This window comes from Trichosurus vulpecula, chromosome 1 (assembly GCF_011100635.1).
Source record: "Trichosurus vulpecula isolate mTriVul1 chromosome 1, mTriVul1.pri, whole genome shotgun sequence".
Classification (NCBI taxonomy): domain Eukaryota; kingdom Metazoa; phylum Chordata; class Mammalia; order Diprotodontia; family Phalangeridae; genus Trichosurus; species Trichosurus vulpecula.
In genome coordinates this window covers 24,505,870-24,525,029 of record NC_050573.1, presented here as the reverse complement: position 1 = coordinate 24,525,029, position 19,160 = coordinate 24,505,870, and the positions used below count along the sequence as shown (strand labels likewise).

The 19,160-nt window shown below is 39.7% G+C and overlaps 1 protein-coding gene across 1 annotated transcript in view; it reads right to left on the bottom strand.

Annotated features, from left to right (window-relative positions):
* CIT (citron rho-interacting serine/threonine kinase) overlaps positions 1-19,160 on the bottom strand; it is a 164,291-nt gene that overhangs the window by 118,808 nt on the left and 26,323 nt on the right. The window contains exons 6-9 of the mRNA XM_036766956.1: positions 16,261-16,403; positions 15,361-15,454; positions 4,228-4,431; positions 3,672-3,825 (exon numbers count right to left, since the gene is read on the bottom strand). Coding sequence (XP_036622851.1) covers positions 3,672-3,825; positions 4,228-4,431; positions 15,361-15,454; positions 16,261-16,403 — 595 coding nt within the window. The remainder of the gene's footprint in view (positions 1-3,671; positions 3,826-4,227; positions 4,432-15,360; positions 15,455-16,260; positions 16,404-19,160) is intronic.

Here is a 19,160-nt window from a genome sequence, read left to right as displayed (position 1 = left end):
TTTTTTTTTAACTATCACTGCACAAAAATCAAGCCATTGAAGATGCTAAAAGAAATCTCATCATGGGAGGAGCTGTGGAAAAGCAGGCCCAATAATTTACTGATGATGGATGGAGCTATGAATTTGTCCAATCACTGTAGAAAACAACTTGGAATTATTGAAGAAAAGATGATAAATTGTTCCTACCCCTAGATCCAGGGAACCTTCTATAAGGAAATATATTGCAAGAAGGTAATCAACAAAAAGCAAAACTCATATATACAAGCAGCAGCACTGTATTGTGAAATACTGCATTATTTGTGAAAATAAAAAGCTAGAAACAAAATATAAACCCAACAACTAAGAAATGCCATAAGGAATGATGAATATGAAGAATTTAATGAACTACATATATGGCTTGTATGAAATACTAGAGAATAAAACAAACAGAAAGAAACAAAAGAACAATATACTAGGATAGCAACGTAAATAAAATCAAAATGGAGAGACAACAAAACTCTGGTCAAATACAACAGTCAATGGAAATACATTTTGTCAAAGTTAAAGGAAACTTCCTTTCTATCAAGAACTAATACTTTTTTTTTGGGGGGGGAGGAGAAAATTCCTACATATAGGGCTTTGTTAGGGTTTTTGGTGGGAAGTATTTGTGGTGTCAAAACAAAATGTAGGAAACAAAAATAAATAAAAGAACAGGAAGCTTTAACGAAATGAAATAGCATGATTAAAGCCACGGAAAGACCAAGTCATTTTGGCTGGGCTGGCAAGGATAGACTGGAAAGTACTGGTGCTGAAAATCTCATGAGAAAAAGGTATAACAGTTTAGGCAAGAAATAACAAGCTCCAATGCTAAGATAGAAATGATATAGAAAAAGTAGAAACAGGAAATACTATGCAAAAAAGAAGTGTTCAGATTAAGCAGCTAATTCAAAGGGAGAAATGAGTCAGAAAGACTTTGGAAGTTCTTGGTTCATAATATTGAATGAATAGGTAATGGCACTGACAATGAAGTTGGCTACGAAGAAAAGTTAAGGAAGTCTGATGAAAAGCTTCTTCTTCATCAAGGTCAACAAAACTGCCATTTTGATATATGTATGAGACACAGAGCTTCATGGGACTGAGACAAGGGAATAAGCCAAAGGGTTGACAAATATATTTATGTATTATCCAGGTATAGATAACTGAATCAATGAAAGCAAACTAAAGAACAAGGTGACCTGTCAGTAGGAAATAGATTGATATCATCATCAAACAAGACCCTATAAGCTAAGCAAAAATAAAAGTCAAGTTAGATCCTTTTTCAAATAGATAAATAACTGAATGAAAAATCATTCTAGCTCATTGCTTATTAGAAGAACCATAAAAGGATGTCAGGGACCCATTTATACAATCCGATGGCTGATCTGTACAATACTATTTTCAAAGTAACTAAACATGGAGCCACTAATTCATATATAAAGATCTCTGCCAGAGCATACTTAGTTTTAAAATATATTATCTATGTGTTATTGTATTTTTATTTCACTAAATATTTCCCAATGATATTTTAATCTAGTTCTAGCCTGTCCAGGAGTGTTGCCACTGGCTATGTGTTTGAATCTTTGTCTTAGAAGACTTAATACAATTTCCTAGCCATATTTGGTAAGAATCAGTATTTGAGAAGTCAGTCCCAGGCTCTCCAGCACTTAGGGATTCTAGTACTCTTTTCCTTTAGTATCACTTCTATTTTTAAACATTTCTCTTTGTTGTATAGCTGTATTGATATAGAATCACATAGGCCAAGAGTTGCAAGGGATCTTAGAGGTCATTTGATGAAAGCTAGGTGATGCACTGGTGGGCATGGAGTCAGGAAGACATGAATTCAAATCTGGTTTCAGACACTTACTAGCTGACAACACCGATATAACAAAAAAAAAATAGTGCAAACAGACTTATGCAAACAAACTGAATGACTTAACTGAAAATAATTTAGTTGAATAAGCAGTTAATGTGCTGATTGTTTCTAAGAGATTAGAAAATGATGCTAAATAATACAATAGCAAAATAAATGCTTCCAGAATAACTCAAATAAATTTGATCCAGGCTTTTAACAGGTAAATACAAAATGAACTATATGGCAAATATATGATTTATATCATTTTGTGAAAAACAATTTATGAAAATGTTGCAGATGGAAATATTTGAATGGAAAGTTACATCATCAAAGTGGCTTGCAACCAGAAAGAAGCTCATGACCTCACAAAAGCCACTATTCAGACATTTCATTCAAATGCTGCTCTATTCAGAAGCAAGCTTGACTTTATGATTTCCCACTTTAGATCTTAACAGACATGCATTGATAACATGCTTATCTTACCAGTTAGAGAGAAATGCTATCCATTTGGTCAAAGATTACTTATTTACAATACGTGAAAATTTCTGCTGTTTGTCCTTCATTCTCAGAGGACCATAACATCAGGGAAGTGACGCCATGACATACAAGTGAATTAGATTTAAGTGAGGGAGAGTTGTGCAAGATCACCAGCCTCACTTTCTCCTCTGGACAATCTGGGTCCAATGGCCAGATATAGATCAGGATGACTGGAGATGGCCCAGGATGCAATGGGAGATCTTGGCCTTTTCAAACTAAGGTCTTCAACATGTCTCAGTTTGACTGAGGCAAAGCCCATTCAGTGATTAAGGCTTAATAAGAAATGAGGCAAAGAATGGCCTCTTAAAAAAAAAATAGATCTGAGAGGGGAAGACCTTCAGAGTTTCTGGGCAAAACAGAAACAATTGCTATTTACATTCATTCTGAGCCAATCAGGGCCCAAACAATGACCAAGTAGGGCGTGGTCAGTTGGCAACATGGGAAAATTAATACAGTGGCCAAAGTTCTAAAATAGTATCACATCACGAGGAAATAGAAATAAGTGATCATAACCACTCTTAATTAGGCAGGTTTCCAAACTAATGAATCAGGTTTCAGAAACTGTCATTATAAAATTGTTGAATGCCCACCATCCTATCTCCAGTAGATTCTGCATGCTCTAGTTCTCTTGGTAGAAGCCCGGGAATAATGAGAACAGGGCTCTGTCTAGTGCTCATTATACCACAGACTAGTGACACTGACCACAGGCAAGTCAATCCCCCTTTCTGGATCTCAGATTCTTTCTCTGTAAAATGAAGAGGTTGGCAGATCTCTAAGGCAGTAAAGGTCTATGAATGACTCCTCAATTTTGCTTGTTTGTTTTTTGCAGCGTGTGAAGGATAAATGAACAAATACCATGTTCTGTCTTTTGTCAGAGATAAAGTCTGTCAAACAAAAGACCACACACTCACACTCACACACATACACACACACACACACACACACAAACACACACACACACAACACAGCCCCTTCCAATTCTATCATTGTATGATTCTAAAGTGATGGGTAGGATAAAGTTCAATTGACACATAAAAAACTAAGTTTCATGACTGGCCCCATTCTTTGCAAACATTTTTTAATGTCATTTTTACTCAATGACAGCTATGATATTACCCTTTTCTATGTTCTTAAAAAAGCAAGCCATTTATCTATGTAATTTATGCCAGATTCTCTCAGCCAGAACAAGTTCAGAAAAATCTCACTTCATTGATGTTTAAGTAATGCCTGAATCTGAAAGTTAGTGAAAGCAGGTTCTACTTACAGTTACGAATGTTATTCCAATCAATTTTTGAGAAAAATGGATGGCAACAAAGACCCTCATAATTCAGCCTTTCTTTTGGTCCACACAGCAGACTCTGAATCAGATCGAGAAATTCACTGCTAACTTTGGGGCTATCTGGGAACTTCAGAAACCGCTGTTTTCAAAGGAAAAAAAGTATTGTAATAATGGTTCTACTTATCTTGTCCCTAAACTAAGTTACTACCTGTCATTCATTCAGGTTTTATGAAAGAAAGAGATGGTCTGCACCATTCATTTCATAATGAATCAAAAATTATCCTTCGGAAAATAAATGGCCTCTTCACATCACCAATTGTTTTTTCTAAACCCAACCCTGATAATCACATGAGGAGGACATTTTCACAAGAATAAATAAAGAATAGCTTCAGCAAAAGTCCAACATATCAAAACATTATGCCTCCTGAGAGGATGGATGTCTTCTTGCTTGCATTAAGCAATCAAAAGGCTTTCTAATGTTAACTACCATTTTTTCTTTTCCCAAGTAAAATGCAAAAATGTTCTGTTAATAATTCTTTACCTGGAAATTCATGATATTATTAAAAGTTTTTGCTGTGGTTCCCTCAGTAAAAGGTGATCTTCCATAAACCATTTCATAAGCAATGACGCCCAATGACCACCAGTCACATTCAGGCCCATGAAAGCCCTTTCCATCTCCATTCATCACTGTCAGGACTTCTGGTGCCATGTAATCGGGTGTCCCAATAGGAAGCTTGGAGTTCACCTAACAAAACAATTTTAAAAAATTAGTATGACCCATGTACTTGTGGTGGAGCTGTGAACTGGTCCAACTATTCTGGAGAACAATTTGGAACTCTGGGGATTAAAATTGTCCATCCTACAATAAAAGAGACTGAGGCAGAGCTCTGAGCCAATGGCACCTTATTAAAGGGTCCATGGTCCCCTCTATAATGAAGTGGACCTCAGATCTTCCTCATCATCTGAAATGCCCCCTTCTTCCAGGAGCTTGTATTTATAGAGCTTGATACCCAAATATGCAAAAGAGGCAGGGTGGAATACAGACTCTCATTGGTTGATAGACCTTGCTCTTGAAGGCCAAAAATGACATATCAGCGGAGTGCGGGGGTGGGTGGGGGGGACCCAATAGGTTGGGTTAAGCATGGGGCATCTCCACTAGGTGGTCATAAGATGGTCACCTGCTCATGTTGATAAGAGAGAATGGTCCAGACGTACAAAAATAAATTGGAGGACTTTTCATATAGTTGAGTCACCTCCACCCACTAGGCTTGGTCACCATGACAAGGAAAAACAAGGGTGGAGGGCCTCTAGTTAGATTCCTATGATTAAACAAGTGAATTTAGAATCTGCAGCTCACAGTTCTGGGGCCAAATATACAGAACTTACAATTAGTATCCCTATAGAATCATATCAAATTGACTGATATTGATTGGAATAGAGTAGGGATCTTCAATGAATCGACTTTCTCAGAACTACACCCAAAAGGCTATAAAACTGCACACTCTTTGACCCAGCAATGCCACTATTAGATCTGTATCCCAAGGAGATCAAAGAAAAGGGAAAAGGACCTATTTGTATGAAAATATTTATAGCAGATCTTTTCGGGGTGGCAAGGAATTGGAAATCAAGGGGATACCCATCAATAGGGTAATGGCTGAACAAGTTGTACAATCTGATTGTGAGAGAACACTATTGTGCAATAAGACATGATGAGGGGAATGGTTTCAGAAAAACCTGAGAAGACCTATATGAACTGATGCAGAGTGAAGTGAATAGAACCTGGACATCATTGTACATAGTAAAAGCAATATATTAAGGATGATCAACTGGGAAAGATTTAGCTACTCTGATGTGTTGGTAAGCAAAATGGGCTCCTTAGCACTTAGTTCAACCAAATGCCCTTGAATAGTTTGGTTTTTGTTCCCTTTGAGTAATTCAGTGTATTTCATTAAGTCTTACTAGGTGCTAAGCCCCAGGCCCAAACCCCTATTAGGTGTAAAACCTTAGTGGGTGTGGATTGGCAACTAAGGTGGGGCCCAAGGTGGGGCTACCTCCAGGGAGGGCCTAGTTTACATGTCTGGGACAGCAGAGGCTCTTAGACCACGTGGGTTTAAGTTGCCTCTTTGTGACAATTCTAGGTCACGTGGGTGAGTCGCATGTGTGACTCACCCCTGACACTGAAAAAGATGTAAAACCAGGGGTTGGTCTACTCTTCCTTGGAGCTCATTCCCACAGCAGTGGTGGCGCGCGACTCTGGGCCAGCCCTTGTTCTGAGCTCCCGGGCTGAACCTAGATGTTGGTAACTATGAATCTGTATTGGGTCTGTCTGTTGATGTTTGTAATTTGTTTGTATTTTGTTCTGAAGTTCAGGGTGCTGGCTTTTTCCTCTGAACTAAGTGAATGATATTTGTGTGCTGAATTAAAGTAAGCTTGCCAACCCCTTAACCTTGCTTTCCTTAGTTAAGCAGATCAAAAGAACCTGTGCTGTTGGCAGCTTTCTGGGTGCTGGCATGGGTGGATCTTATACCCCCACAGAAGCTGCTAGCTGGACTGTTGAAACATCTGATCAAGACAATTCTAAAGAAGCCATGATGAAAAATGCTATCCACCTTCCAGAGAACTGATGAACTTTGAATGCAGATTGAAGGATTTTTCTTACTTTATTTTTCTTGGTCTTTGTTTTCTTTTGTGACATGGCTAATATGGAAATGTTTTTCATGACTTCCTATGTATAATCAATATCATATTGCTTGTCTTCATAAGAAGTAGAGGAGGAGCAAGAAGGAATGAGTGAATCTGAAACTCAAAATTATAATAAATGGATGTTTAAAAAATTGTTACATGTAACTAGGAAATATTTACCAAAATAAATATGTAATTTTAAAAATTAATGGCCATTTCAGAATTATCCACGTAGAAAAAAATGTCAACCTTAATCTAATTTACCTGTTATCCATTATACTCCCAAACAAATTCTTCTTTCAGTTTATATAGTCAAAAAATACAAATTAATTTTTTTTATTATTCAAAACCACACTGAGGCAAATAAAATCACAATGCATCTCAACAAAGATTTTTGGCTAATCTGTACCACAGCTTCACTGCAGTCATGCCACTAGCAAAGTACTAAGAGCAAACAGTGATTTTAAAATGTCAAAATGCTTTACATGCATGATCTCCAATGGTGGGGACATGTAATTCTGAGACCGTGGGAAGGAGGGAGTACAATCATCACTATGCCTACTTTGCAAATGGGGAAACTGAGACTCAAGAGAAGTAGAGTGATTTGGCCATTTTGGCCATTCCAAACCCTGGTCTCACTGCCCCAGCAGCCACGGACTCCTCTCCCCTCCATCACTCTGCCTCTCCACAGACACTGGGTATTTTACCAGATACAATATTAGTGATGTGACTGAACTCCTCATCTTGCTTATGAAAACAAATGATCCCAAACTACCAAGACACAGCCCCTCACATATCAATCCTCACATATTATTGACAAACTGACAAGATACCTGGCACACACTCTGTGTTAACAGGTTTTGAAAACTGCATAACAGAAAGTGACGTCATTATTTTCAATATTCCCACTAAGTTGACTACATTAGCAGTCACAAACAACAAAAAAGACCTACATGCCCACAGATAAACATTTGCTAAAGGCAAAATTGTATAGTCAAGAGAAGTGTCTCCTGAGACTCCTTTCTTTAACTCTTCTCTACCCTTCAGGAATTCAGTACCTTCTGGCTCTCTAACCACCCTCTATCAAAACAAGAAAGGGTCTGACATCATTGATACAATTTATTAACTGACCACACTGACATTCACACCATTCAGGGTTATCTTAATCAGGCAATTTGCATTTTAATCCTTTGATCTCTGTTAGTAGGTTTTTGCCTCACTAAAAGATATTCAGAGATCAACAAGTAAGTGGTCACATACATTTTTACTATGTACAAACACATCTGAAGGCAAGAGAAAATATCACACTATGCCTACTTAAAAATCTGGCCCTAGGGGCAGGGCCAAGATGGCAGCTGGAAAGCAGGGACTTGCTTAAGTTCTCCCCTCCAAACACCTGTAAAAAATGGCTCTGAATAAATTCTACAGCTGCGGAACCCACAAAATAGCAAAGGGAAGCAGGTCTCTAGCCCAGGAGAGCCTGGATGGTCACTGGGAAGGGCCTATCGCATGGTGCTGGAAGCAGAGTGCAGCCCAGCATGGGCCCCTCCAAGACAGACCACCAGACCGGAAGTCAGCCGGAGCAGGCCTTAGGGCCATGAATCATTGAGCTGTGGCAATTACCAGACTTCTCAACCCACAAACGTCAAAGACCACGGAGCAGGTTAGTGGGAAAACTGCTGAATTGGGTTAGAAAGCAGTCTGGCAACAGCCCTGGGGGTGGCGGAGGTGGTGCAGCAGTGGCAGCGGCAGCAGCAGGAAGCTCCTGCGGCTGCTTCCAGAGCTCCAGTGGTAGCTGCTTCTAGAGTCCCTGGCTCACACGGTGGGAAGAATCAAGTGGCAGATCAGAGCAGGAGTGCAAGGAGAGCTTTGCTGGCGCAGAGGCAGGTTCTTTTGCTGCGCCCTGCTTGGATCTGGGTCACCATCCTGGTTGGCAGTTCTTGGGGGAGGAGGAGTGCTGCTGTGGCAGAGCTTATGGTGACAGTGGACTAGAAGTACCTCTGAAAACAGAAACGCAGCCCCTAAAGCTTGGGACAAAGCTCTACAAACAGTCATACCCTGACAAAAAGCTCAAAGGTCAAGCAGTTGGCTGGGATGTGGCCAGGCAGCAAAAAAGGACTCAGAATCAGACTCAGACTACAGAATCTTTATTTTGGTGACAAAGAAGATCAAAACATACAGCAAGAAGTCAAAGAGCCTACATCAAAAGCCTCCAAGAAAAATATGAATTGGTCTCTGGCCATGGAAGAGCTCAAAAAGGATTTGGAAAAGCAAGTAAGAGAAGTGGAGAAAAAACTGTGAAGAGAAATGAGAGTGATGCAAGAAAACCATGAAAAACAAGTCAATGACTTGCTAAAGGAGACCCAAAAGAATACTGAAGAAAATAACAACTTAAAAAATAGACTAACTCAAATGGCAAAAGAGCTCCAAAAAGTCAATGAGGAGAAGAATGCCTTGAAAGGCAGAATTAGACAAATGGAAGAGGAAGTCCAAAAGACCACTGAAGAAAACACCACCTTAAAAATTAAATTGGAGCAAGTGGAAGCTAGTGACTTTATGAGAAATCAAGATATTATAAAACAGAAACAAAGGAATGAAAAAATGGAAGACAACATGAAATATCTCATTGGAAAAACCACTGACCTGGAGAACAGATCCAGGAGAGATAATTTAAAAATTATTGGACTACCTCAAAACCATGATCAAAAAAAGAACCTAGATATCATCTTTCAAGAAATTATCAAGGAAAACTGCCCTGATATTCTAGAACCAGAGGGTAAAACAGAAATTGAAAGAATCCACCAATCGCCTCTTGAAAAAGATCCCAAAAAGAAAACTCCTAGGAATATTGTCACCAAATTCCAGAGCTCACAGATCAAGAGGAAAATACTGCAAGCAGCCAGAAAGAAACAAGTTGAGTATTGTGGAAAAACAATCAGGATAACACAAGATCTAGCAGCTTCTACATTAAGGAATCAAAGGGCTTGGAATATGATATTCTGGAGGTCAAAGGAGCTAGGATTAAAACCAAGAATCACTTACTCAGTAAAACTGAGTATAATTCTCCAAGCAAAATATGGACTTTCAATAAAATAGAAGACTTTCAAGCTTTCTCAATGAAAAGACCAGAGCTGAATAGAAAATTTGACTTTCAAATACAAGAATCAAGAGAAGCATGAAAAGGTAAACGAGAAAGAGAAATCACAAGGGACTTACTAAAGTTGAACTGTTATGTTTACATTCCTACACGGAAAGATGATATGTGTAATTCGTGAGACCTTTCTCAGTATTAGGGTAGTTGAAGGGAATATACATAGAGAGAGAGACAGAGAGAGACAGAGGGCACAGGGTGAATTGAATATGAAGGGATGATATCCAAAAAAATAAAATAAATTTAAGGGGTGAGAGAAGAATATATTGAGAGAGGGAGAAAGGGAGAGATAGAATGGGGTAAATTATCTCACATAAAAGTGGCAAGAAAAAGCAGTTCTGTTGGAAGGGAAGAGGGGGCAGGTGAGGGGGAATGAGTGAATCTTGCTTTCATCAGATTTGACTTGAGGAGGGAATAACATACACACTCAGTTGGGTATCTTACCCCACAGGAAACTAGGGATAAAAAAGGGGGAATGACAGAAGGGAGGGCAGATTGGGGGAGGAGGTAATCAAAAGCAAACACTTTTGAAAAGGGACAGGGTCAAGGGAGAAAAGTCAATAAAGGGGGACAGGATAGGATGGAGGGAAATATAATTAGTCTTTCACAACATGAGCATTGTGGAAGTGTTTTACATAACGATACATGTATGGCCTATGTTGAATTGCTTGCCTTCTTAGGGAGGGTGGGTGGGGAGGGAAGAGGGGAGAGAATTTGGAACTCAAAATTTTAAAAGCAGATGCTCAAAAAGAAGTTGTTTTTGCATGCAACTGGGAAATAAGATATATAGGAAATGGGGCATAGACATCTATCCTGCTCTATAAGACAGTAAGGGGAAAGGGGATGGGGGTGGAGAGTGGGGTGACAGAAGGAAGGGCTGACTGGGGAATGGGGCAATCAGAATATATGCCATCTTGGAGTGGGGGGGAAGGTAGAAACGTGGAGAATATCTGTACCTCAAAATCTTGTGGAAATCAATGTTGAAAACTAAAATATTAAATAAAAATGATTTTTAAAAATCAAAATAAAAAAAAATCTGGCCCTAAAGGTGGATTCAGTCATCTTACGAAATAACTCAAGGTCTCCCTACCCAAGCAGCACCCAGCTTGACTACAGTGTCTAGTTTGAGCCACTGGTCTATTCCCAGAAAGCACAAAAGGTAAAGGAGATAGGACCTAATGTTTCTTTCAACATTCAGAGCCTGCTCAATAGGGAGACATGTCCATTTGGATTCAGTGGCAAGTTCCTCCCCTCCACCTTCCTCAGAAGGCAGACCATTCTTCCATAACCCAGTGACATGGAAGAAATTCAGCAGAGTCCAATTTGAAGAAAAATTCTCTATAGATAGTCAGGTCCTCCAGCTGCTCCTATTCAAAGATGACATCACACTGTATTTTCTTTGTCCAGTAATAAGCAAGCAGATGCTGTACTGAAGAAACTGAACCACATTCCTATCAACACTCTTACTAAAGATGAAACCAGAAGGCATGAAAAAGTCACTGCTAAATAAAAAGACAGCTTGTGGATTCTCCTTGGAGAAGGAAAGATAGGAATGGGCAAAAGACATTTCATCCAGTGCCCAAAGGAACAAGAAACATCGTTTCAGGGGATTCTTGGTCACACCACTTTGTGGTGCTCACAGTGAACATAAAGAAATAGATCATCAGGAACATCATTGCAGCTTACGTGCCAACACACATACTATAAAGAATAAATCATAGAGAAATCCTGCAAAAGCCCTGACAAGATTTCCCAAACTAAGTTTACATGTACCCTGAGGCTGACAGTGTACAGACAGAAGGCTTAGAAGGCTCAAAGCTGCACATCATGAACACTTTCTTCAGGAAGAAAGTTGTGAGGTGGTAGTCACAGTGAGCAACAGATGATATCACACAAAAAAACGAAAGTAACTGTACAATCTCTGACATGGATCAAGTCAAGTCAACAAATAGGAAGTGCCTTCTATGGGCCAGGCACTGTGCGCAAGGAAAGGCAACAAGGTAGTCCCTGTCCTCAGGGACCTTACATTCTAAGGGGCAAGACAGCTACAAGGTACACACAACATAGATGGCAGGCACTTGGAAAGGCCGTTAGCCTGGCACCTGAGAGTCGGCAAAGTGCTTTACATATATGAGCTCATCTGATCATCAACTTCATCTCAAAGAGGAAGTAACTGGCTACGGATGTCCCAGCCATTTCAGAATCAGCTGTCCGTTTACGGTCAGATCACCTACTGTTTAGAAGAAGGATCACAGACCAGAGAATGGAAGTGCCTTTCAAGGTCACCTACTGTAAGCCCCTCACTTTTCAGATGAAGAAACGGGCCCACAGAGCTTCAGTTGCTTACGCAGTAAGCGGTGGAGCCAAGATTTGAACTGAGGTCCCCTGACTTTAAATTCAGTGCCCCAAGCTCATTCTGCCCTGCCTTATGAGGCTTCTCCAACTGTTTACTTAATTTGCATTACCAAATCCCTTCTCCTTATCCCTCTCTCAGTTCCTCTTATTCCTTGATCTTGCTCCTCCCCTTCAACCTTCTCTCACACAAGACAGAAGGAAAATCTAGACCTGGAAATTTCCTTCCTTAAATTTTCCTCAATTTCTCTTAAACTTCTCCAAATCAGTCAAAATCAGCTTCAGAATTTCCTTCTCCTTACCGAACTCCTTTTGTCCCTCTCCACTGCTCCCCAGCCAACCCTGGAGGAGCAGGCTAGGGGATTCTAGGGACTAGGCTGGATGATTTCTCAGTTCTGTTCCAATTCTATGATTCCAAGAAAAATTCTGCATTAAAAATCTGTATTAAATTGTGACCTTGGCTTAACACAGTACACTTCTTTCCTGCATTTTGTTACGTCATCTCCTCCTCTTCCAAAAGCACATCGCACACTGAGGCATACAGAGTGCAAATGCAAAAGTCCATTGCCATTGATGCTAGGCAGAGATCACAAGAGGAACACTGGCAAAACAGTTTCATTTTGTATGTGTCTGTTGCCATCCTGCTGGTCGTGCAACGACACACTTTACTTGGATCTCCTGACCGACTTTCTGCAGACTCACTTTCTGCTCACTTGCTTTTTTCTAAAATACGTAACTTTAAACATTTCATGAGGATAAAATGTAGAGTCCTACAGGAGTTCAAGAACTCAAACGCCCAAGTCCAAAGCAGGCCGGCCATGGCTAGATTACAGTTCATGTGAAAAAACAAACAAACCTGAGAGGGCCAAACTCAATACCAATTAGCAAAGAGACAAAGCAGTCAAAGAGTCTTGGGCTTTATCAACAGAGAAGACATCCAGGATAAGGGGGGGACTGGCCGGAGTGCCGAGGTAAGCGCTGGCTGCGACATTTCAGGACGTGACTGAGTCTTCACAGAAGCTCTTCTTGTGCTGGCTGAGATGCAAGCGCTCCAGCTTGCCCCGGACAGGACTAGACCACGTGTGTGCTCTCTCCCAATGACCCTGCAGAGCTATGCAGTGGCTCCATCAGCCCACCCCCTCCTCGCTTGCAATCTTCTACTACCATCCCCTTGCCTGTGTTTCAGTCTGTCATCACATCAAGCTTGTTTCAAATTACAAAAATAAAATTGTATTGATCTTTTGTTTGTATACTGACTACAACAATTCTTAAATAATCGATTATTTGGGAGAACCAGGGGTTTTTTCCCTTTCTCCTATTTCCTCATTCAAAGTCCGGTTTTTCAAGGGGATCCCTGACCTTGCCCAAAATTTTACGCCACCTGGACCATCTTATCTAGGTAGAGTTGTCGCTCCACCCAACTAGAAAACCTTACAAAGAATTGAATCTAAGGTGGATTCCAGCCCACTGTGTTCTAATAAGGCAAGTCTGAGTAGAGATGGACCCCCTTTGTCCACATGGGTTGGGGGGGGGCGGTGTCCTGAGTGATCAGAGTGACATCCCCCAGCCCCTCATTCGAACAGATCCACCTCTCATTATAATATTAATCCTCTCATTAATTGTTGACCTATCAGAGTTGATTACTGCTCATCAGGAACACCTAGGGCATATAAACATCAAAAAGCCACCAAGACCCACCTTCGGTTTAGGAGAGAGAGCCAAACAATCCTTTTATTAATCATCCACTGGCAATAATTAATACAACGATTAATTACCCAGAAACTATGTCTCTCAAACTTTTCATTCGTCACACTACATTACCTTTTGTTTCCTTCCTTTCTCCCACTTCCAGAAAATTAGCCCTTATAAGAATAAAAAAGGAAAGGAAAAAACCTCAACAGAACCAACCAAGATATCAACTGAGTCCAACATCCTAGACAGTGTTCCACACCCAGGCCCCCGTCTCTGCAAAGAAGCAGAAAGTCTTTTCATATCTCTTAAGGCTCAGCTTGGTCACTATAATTTCATAGCCCTCAGTTTCAATGGTTTTGTTTTTGCTGTTGTAGTTCTTTCCAATTACATTGTCGTAGTCATTACAGATACTGTTTCCTAGTTCCGCTGACTTCACTTTGCATCAGTTCATCTAAGTCTTCCCATGGTCCCATGGTAATATTCCATTACATTCATGTCACCACAATTCTATAACATTATAAAATTATAAAAGACTTCTAATTAACTAAACTATAGAGAAAATTATGTCTAACTATCCCCTGATTATCAACATCAAAGAGGCATGAAAGAGGAAGGATAGAAGTTCACCAAAGGTGCTGACCCTCGGTAGGTACACAGATTACAATTGGAAAAAAGATTATCAATAGATGGTGAGGTCCTCCAAATGTTCTATTTGTCAATGGCACTGTGCTGATCATGTCAAGCCCCAAAGGGATTTCTCGGTGAGATCCAAAATTAATCAAAAGATTACCACCCTAGTAATCCACAGAAAAAAACATAATAAAGGAAGAACATACGCTAATACTGTGACGTGGAGTTGGATGGCCAGTCCACTGAGTTAGTACAACAGTGTGTGTGTGTGTGTGTGTGGATGTGGATATGGGTGTGGGTGTATGAAAGCACTATACTACACAGTAATTACATCTGACAAAACATGTAGTGCTTTCCATAATCCTAAAAAGCTCAATGAACACAAAAAATATATTCATCTAACATCAATATTCTTCTAATGATTCCAATGGCTAGAATCATGGAATATTATGTTCTCCAAAGAATTCAAATTGCATATGACCCAAAAGGCACTAGAAAACATATTATGTACATAAGTGGGATGAGGCACAGGACTAATGCCTTGCAAGCAAGAAATGGTGCAAAAGAGAGCATTAAGAAAATAAATAGATAAAAGAAAAAGAAAGTAGGCCAATAATATAGCAAAAAGTTAGGAATAAAAGATAGCCTGAATATTGTGCTAGTAACTATGAGATATTAAAAGTCCAAATGGTGGATAGAGCACCAGCCCTGGAATCAAGAGGGCCTGAGTTCAAATCTGGCCTCAGACACTTGTTAGCTGTTACCCTGGGCAAGTCACTTAAACCCATTTGCCTCAAAAAAAAAAAAAAGGCCAAATGGAATTTGCATTGGGTAAATATTCTATAGAGGAATTACATGAAAGCCCATGGATGAAGCTCACATGGAATGACAAGGAATGAATGAGCTGTGACGTGTACTGATAGAAGGAGTACTCATTGATGAGATCACGGATTCACTGAAGTGAAAACATCGTAACTGTGAACCTTTACATCCCAAGAGTTTAGGTACCTTTGGTTGCCTTGTGTTATTCAATATAAAGAACACTCAGTGAAAGTATAAGCAAAAGCAATATTCCAAAGCAGAAAGGAAATGTGAATTATAAACAAATGAGCATTTCCTTAATCAAACTGCCCAAATTTCTCCCCCGAGTTTTTCCAAATGCATTACCATGTTATTTGTAGTCATTTTGGCAGCTGTTCCAAAGTCCACCAGCTTAATATGTCCTGTTCGGTCAATAAGAATGTTTTCTGGTTTGATGTCTCTGTAAGAAAGTCAAACACAAAAACTCAAAAACCAAAGCTACTCTCTGCACCAATGAGAAACTCCTATACTGAACTGTCAATTCTGTCAAGTACCTAAGTGCATGTTTTTAGAGATCTAAGTGCAATGAATCATTTTTGAAATATGAGCACACACTTTTGTAGTAGAAATTAAAGCAAAAGAAAGTGTTTAGGAAATATGATATAATTGTAGTATTTTAGTGTCAGAAAAAACCTACCTCCTCATTTTACAGATAAAGAAACGAAGGCCCAGTCAAAAAAAGACTTGCCTAAGGACATATAGAATAAAGAGCTACATAAAACCTACTCTTAACTCACAATCTAATGCTCTCCTCCACCATGCTACCTCACACGGATGAGCAGAAACTAATGAAGACATGATGGATGGGGAAAATCTGCTATGACCAGAAAGGATAGGATTCTAGTCCACTAGATACCTTTAATTACTTATTGGAACAAACTCCCTGATCTTCTAGAGTTCTTATCATCTCCTTAATGCCAAAAATGACCTGCACCAACTCCTTTAGAAAAAGAAATTCCATTTTTCTCCTCAGTAACCCAAAGAGCCTGTATCAAGGTAGTCAAGCCTTCTGTTCTAGGTATAGCTCCCCTTGCATGTGGTTCCTCTTGTCAAGGTACCCATACCTTTCCAAAATTTACTTTTATCCAGCTACTTGTACGAGTGCCTCAGAATCGGAGTGTACGCTCATTTGATGCACGAATAATTTAATGCCCTGATTTCTTACAGGATAAATCTTCACTGAGCTAGTAAAGAATACTCACTCACCGATGGACATAGCCCATCTGATGAACACTGTGAATGGCCAATACCAGTTCAGCAAGATAAAACTCCACCATGTTTTCATCTAAGTGATCCTCATACCGATTCAAGAGTGATACCAGGTCCCCTCCAGGCAGATATTCCATGACCTGTAGAGAATGACAAAACTGTTCAATCACATACAACAACTAGAAGTCCTAAATTAAGTCCTCAAATGAAGTCTTTGACATAATACAGTTTTTTCATAAAGCAATCAAGATGTATGTGGCATTTTAAAGATCACACCTCTTTAAAAATGTATCTCTTTGTAACAGCCTGAGTATGATATACTCAAAAAATTATTAATGTGATTTTTTTTAAAAAATAAAATTACACAAATATATTTAAAAGTACCTGAGGACAAAGTAAAAGCAGTCAGCTGCCTAGATTAGCAATAATGATGAGGAAGAGGAGGAAATCTGAGTTCTCTAGTTCTTATTAATAACTTCACATCTTTATAGTACTTTAGTCAGCTAATAAGCATTTATTAAATGCCTACTGTGTGCCAGGCACTGTGCTAAGATCTGGGAATAAAGAAAGGCAAAAAACAGTCCTTACCCTCAGGGAGCTCACAGTCCAATGGGGAAGAAGGTTTCAATATCATAAAGAGAGGCAGCAGACCACAGTGGACACCAGACCAGCCTGGCTCAAGAAGACCCAGTGTTGAATAAGGCCACTGACACATATTAGACATGTGAGTAGGGGGGAGGGCCACTTAACCTCTAAGTGTCCCAGGAAACTCTCTAATATAAATTATGGACAAACTGCCAGTATGCATGAGAAGAGAAAGGTTCCACATTAACATTCTTTACACCAATGAAATCACAGTCTGCCCACTCCTCAGCTATGAGGCAGTACTGGGCCTGGGGGCACGAAGTCCTGAGTTCAAATCCAGCCTCAGACACTTACCAGAAGTATAATCCTGGGCAAATCATTTTACCTCTGACTCAGTTTCCTCAGCTATAATATGGGGATGATAACAGCACCTGCCTCCCAGAGTTGACATGAGGATCAACTGAGATAATATTTGGCACTTGATAAATGCTTGTTTCCTCCTCCTGGCCCACACAAAAAATGTACATATATTTACAAAGCAACGTCCTCACAGCTTTATTTAGTAGCTCAGGGCTGTCCAACCTTAGGTTATATTGAAACGATGGACAATATATTTTGATTAACCATTTTAGTGAGAGCTCTGCGGTGGCTCAGCTTTGTTTACTAAAGCATTTATGTTAATTTCTGTGCTTGTAGGTGGGCTGTGGGCCACATTTTGGACAGCTCTGGAGCAGACAGTAAAAGCATTAATACTATTATCTTCATTTTACAAATGAAGAACCCATTCCAAAAGGTAGAGTGATATGTCTGTTGACCCAAGGTCAAAAGAAATCAGCAACATAGTCCATCCAGTCCAAGTCATCTGACTTCAAGTCCAACAATATTTTCACTACCACTTTCTTCACTTTTGCCGTTTTTAGGAGGTGGGTAGATAGGCACCTCCATATTCCCCGTAGTAGGCTATAACAGCTACAAGGCTAGGCATTGAAGACAGGATCCAGCTGGTTGGCCCACTGCTATTCTTTCTACCCCACTGCCATATGTCTGCTGTATTTCTAGATTAGTGCTAGTCCCCATAGAGGGAAATGTTGGGGTGTAAACTTCAAGATGCCAAGTTTGGTCCTTGCTTATTTAGATGAAGTCAAACTTAAGTTGGCCCCAACCCAATCCATGGCAACCCCATTAAGTCTGGCCTAATAGGAAACCAAATCTATATGCCAAAAGCCTTAGTCACATCAATTGTAGAGCCAACAAGAGGCACTATAGCAGTCTGGGGAGGACAGTTTGATCAGAAAGAAGACCTTGCCATAGTAGACGATCCCTGATCTCAAGGGGCTCTATAAAAGTTTATAAACCTTTATAAACATCTGCTAACTCAAATGAAGACAATTTTCCCTGGTATCTGTCACAATGTCAATTACGGACCAACGAGAATTCAGTTTAATGTTTATAACCTATAAGGTCCCCTTTCAGTTTGAGATTTATGACCCTATGACTTAAGAAGCACCTCCACTATGAATGCTACGGGTACATGAGTATTTATAGTCCAAAGACCCCCCAAAAAATGTCCTCCTCAAGGTGCTTATATCCTCTCAAGAGCTTATTACTCTACCCAATGTATAGTACTATTGATGGAAGAATAGTCCATTACAGGGGCTTCTTCTATCCCTTCACATCCCCAAGAGACCTCATCTCAGCCCTATAGCACCCACCTGCCAAAATAAATACCACTCATCAGACTCAGTTCTAACCTGCAGGTGAAGAGTATGTAGGTTGAATGCATTTTAAATATATATGCTGATACTCAAGTATTCTAAATATTTTTTAAAAAGGAAACTCACAAATAAAGAACTCATACTTTTAAAACTCAAGTCTCTAAAAATAAAAACTATTTGTACATGATGATATATCATAATTATGTTTTCCACTCTGCTTGTATCAAAAGATATGATAATAAAGAGAATCTCTAGTAAGGTAATGATTCTGGAATGCTGGGACAGTCACCCATAGCTGCTAGAATGGTTTCCTTTATGAATTAAAAAACTGACCATGAAAAGCTATACTCCATCCAGGAGTGGGGAACCTACGGCCTTAAGGCCACAGATTCCCCACCCTTGCTCCACACCTTATCCTGAACCTGTGTCAAGTATTAATACTAACACACATTTCCTTCAAAGAGAAACACCTCTTCTGAAAGAAATAAAGAAATGCACCATGATTTTTCCAAGGGGCAGGCCTAACCATGTCACTAACTTCCTACTGCAGTTTCAGGCTTCTAGCAGAGTGCATCCCTACAGAAAACAAGCTGCAGA